Source organism: Notolepis coatsorum (genome assembly GCF_963971535.1).
Source record: "Notolepis coatsorum genome assembly, chromosome: 19".
Lineage (NCBI taxonomy): Eukaryota > Metazoa > Chordata > Actinopteri > Aulopiformes > Paralepididae > Notolepis > Notolepis coatsorum.
This window is the reverse complement of record NC_140183.1, coordinates 10,121,591-10,124,090: the sequence shown is the minus strand read 5'-3', so window position 1 is coordinate 10,124,090 and position 2,500 is coordinate 10,121,591. Positions and strand designations below refer to the sequence as shown.

Here is a 2,500-nt window from a genome sequence, read left to right as displayed (position 1 = left end):
TCTCTATCTCTCTCTCACCCACTCTTCTCTCTCGTCCTCTCTCTCTCACTCTCTCACTCTCTCACTCTCTCACTCACTCACTCACTCACTCACTCACTCACTCACTCACTCACTCACTCACTCACTCACTCACTCACTCACTCACTCACTCACTCACTCTTCTCTCTCTTCCTCACTCACTCACTCTTCTCTCTCTTCCTCTCTTCCTCTCTCACTCACTCACTCACTCACCCTTCTCTCTCTTCCTCTCTTCCTCTCTCACTCACTCACTCTTCTCTCTCTTCCTCTCTCACTCACTCAATCACACACCCTTCTCTCTCTTCTCTCTCTTCCTCTCTTCCTCTCTCACTCACTCACTCACTCACTCTTCTCTCTCTTCCTCTCTCTATCACTCACTCACTCACTCACCCTTCTCTCTCTTCTTCTCTTCCTCTCTCACTCACTCACTCACTCACTCTTCTCTCTCTTCCTCTCTCACTCACTCACTCACTCACTCTTCTCTCTCTTCCTCTCTATATCACTCACTCACTCACTCACCCTTCTCTCTCTTCCTCTCTCACTCTCTCACTCTCTCACTCACTCACTCACCCTTCTCTCTCTTCCTCACGCACTCACGCACTCACTCACTCACTCACTCACTCACTCACTCACTCACTCACTCACTCACTCACTCACTCACTCACTCACTCACTCACTCACTCACTCACTCACTCACTCACTCACTCACTCACTCACTCACTCACTCACTCCCTCCCTCCCTCTCAGTGAAGTAAAGTTGAGTCTTGCCTCCTTCCTGTCGGACCGTATTGTGGATGAGATCTTGGAGAATCTGTCCAGCTCACAACACACACTGGTAAGAACACAGAGTGGTAAAGGTTGGTGTAATGACTTCCTGTCTCCCCGCCACCCTGTCTCTCATCCACCCTGTCTCACCTCCACCCTGTCTCACCTCCCCTCCACCCTGTCTCACCTCCACCCTGTCTCCCCTCCACCCTGTCTCCCCTCCCCCCTGTCTCACCTCCACCCTGTCTCACCTCCGCTCCACCCTGTCTCACCTCCCATCCACCCTGTCTCACCTCCACCCTGTCTCCCCTCCACCCTGTCTCCCCTCCCCCCTGTCTCACCTCCACCCTGTCTCACCTCCACCCTGTCTCCCCTCCACCCTGTCTCACCTCCACCCTGTCTCACCTCCACCCTGTCTCCCCTCCACCCTGTCTCCCCTCCCCCCTGTCTCACCTCCACCCTGTCTCACCTCCACCCTGTCTCCCCTCCCCCTGTCTCACCTCCACCCTGTCTCACCTCCCCTCCACCCTGTCTCACCTCCCATCCACCCTGTCTCACCTCCACCCTGTCTCCCCTCCACCCTGTCTCCCATCCACCCTGTCTCACCTCCACCCTGTCTCACCTCCACCCTGTCTCCCCTCCACCCTGTCTCACCTCCACCCTGTCTCACCTCCACCCTGTCTCCCATCCACCCTGTCTCACCTCCACCCTGTCTCACCTCCACCCTGTCTCCCCTCCACCCTGTCTCCCCTCCACCCTGTCTCACCTCCACCCTGTCTCACCTCCACCCTGTCTCACCTCCACCCTGTCTCCCCTCCACCCTGTCTCCCCTCCCCTCCACCCTGTCCCCCCTCCACCAGTGTCCCTGTCTCCCCTCCACCAGTGTCCCTGTCCCCCCTCCACCAGTGCCCCTGTCTCCCCTCCACCAGTGCCCCTGTCCCCCCTCCACCAGTGTCCCTGTCTCCCCTCCACCAGTGCCCCTGTCTCCCCTCCACCAGTGTCCCTGTCCCCCCTCCACCAGTGTCCCTGTCCCCCCTCCACCAGTGCCCCTGTCTCCCCTCCACCAGTGCCCCTGTCCCCCCTCCACCAGTGCCCCTGTCCCCCCTCCACCAGTGCCCCTGTCTCCCCTCCACCAGTGTCCCTGTCTCCCCTCCACCAGTGTCCCTGTCCCCCCTCCACCAGTGTCCCTGTCTCCCCTCCACCAGTGCCCCTGTCCCCCCTCCACCAGTGTCCCTGTCCCCCCTCCACCAGTGCCCCTGTCTCCCCTCCACCAGTGCCCCTGTCCCCCCTCCACCAGTGCCCCTGTCTCCCCTCCACCAGTGCCCCTGTCTCCCCTCCACCAGTGCCCCTGTCCCCCCTCCACCAGTGTCCCTGTCCCCCCCTCCACCAGTGTCCCTGTCTCCCCTCCACCAGTGCCCCTGTCCCCCCTCCACCAGTGTCCCTGTCTCCCCTCCACCAGTGCCCCTGTCCCCCCTCCACCAGTGTCCCTGTCTCCCCTCCACCAGTGCCCCTGTCCCCCCTCCACCAGTGTCCCTGTCCCCCCTCCACCAGTGCCCCTGTCCCCCCTCCACCAGTGTCCCTGTCCCCCCTCCACCAGTGCCCCTGTCCCCCCTCCACCAGTGCCCCTGTCCCCCCTCCACCAGTGTCCCTGTCTCCCCTCCACCAGTGTCCCTGTCTCCCCTCCACCAGTGCCCCTGTCTCCCCTCCACCAGTGTCC

At 61.3% G+C, this 2,500-nt stretch overlaps 1 protein-coding gene across 1 annotated transcript in view; it reads left to right on the top strand.

Moving 5' to 3' along the window:
• The window catches only part of LOC311245930 (F-actin-uncapping protein LRRC16A-like), a gene marked incomplete at its 3' end in the record, with an annotated part of 192,389 nt that overhangs the window by 187,753 nt on the left and 2,136 nt on the right, over positions 1–2,500 (top strand). The window contains 1 exon segment of the mRNA XM_084335954.1: positions 766–853. Within this exon segment, the coding sequence (XP_084192080.1) occupies positions 766–853 (88 nt within the window).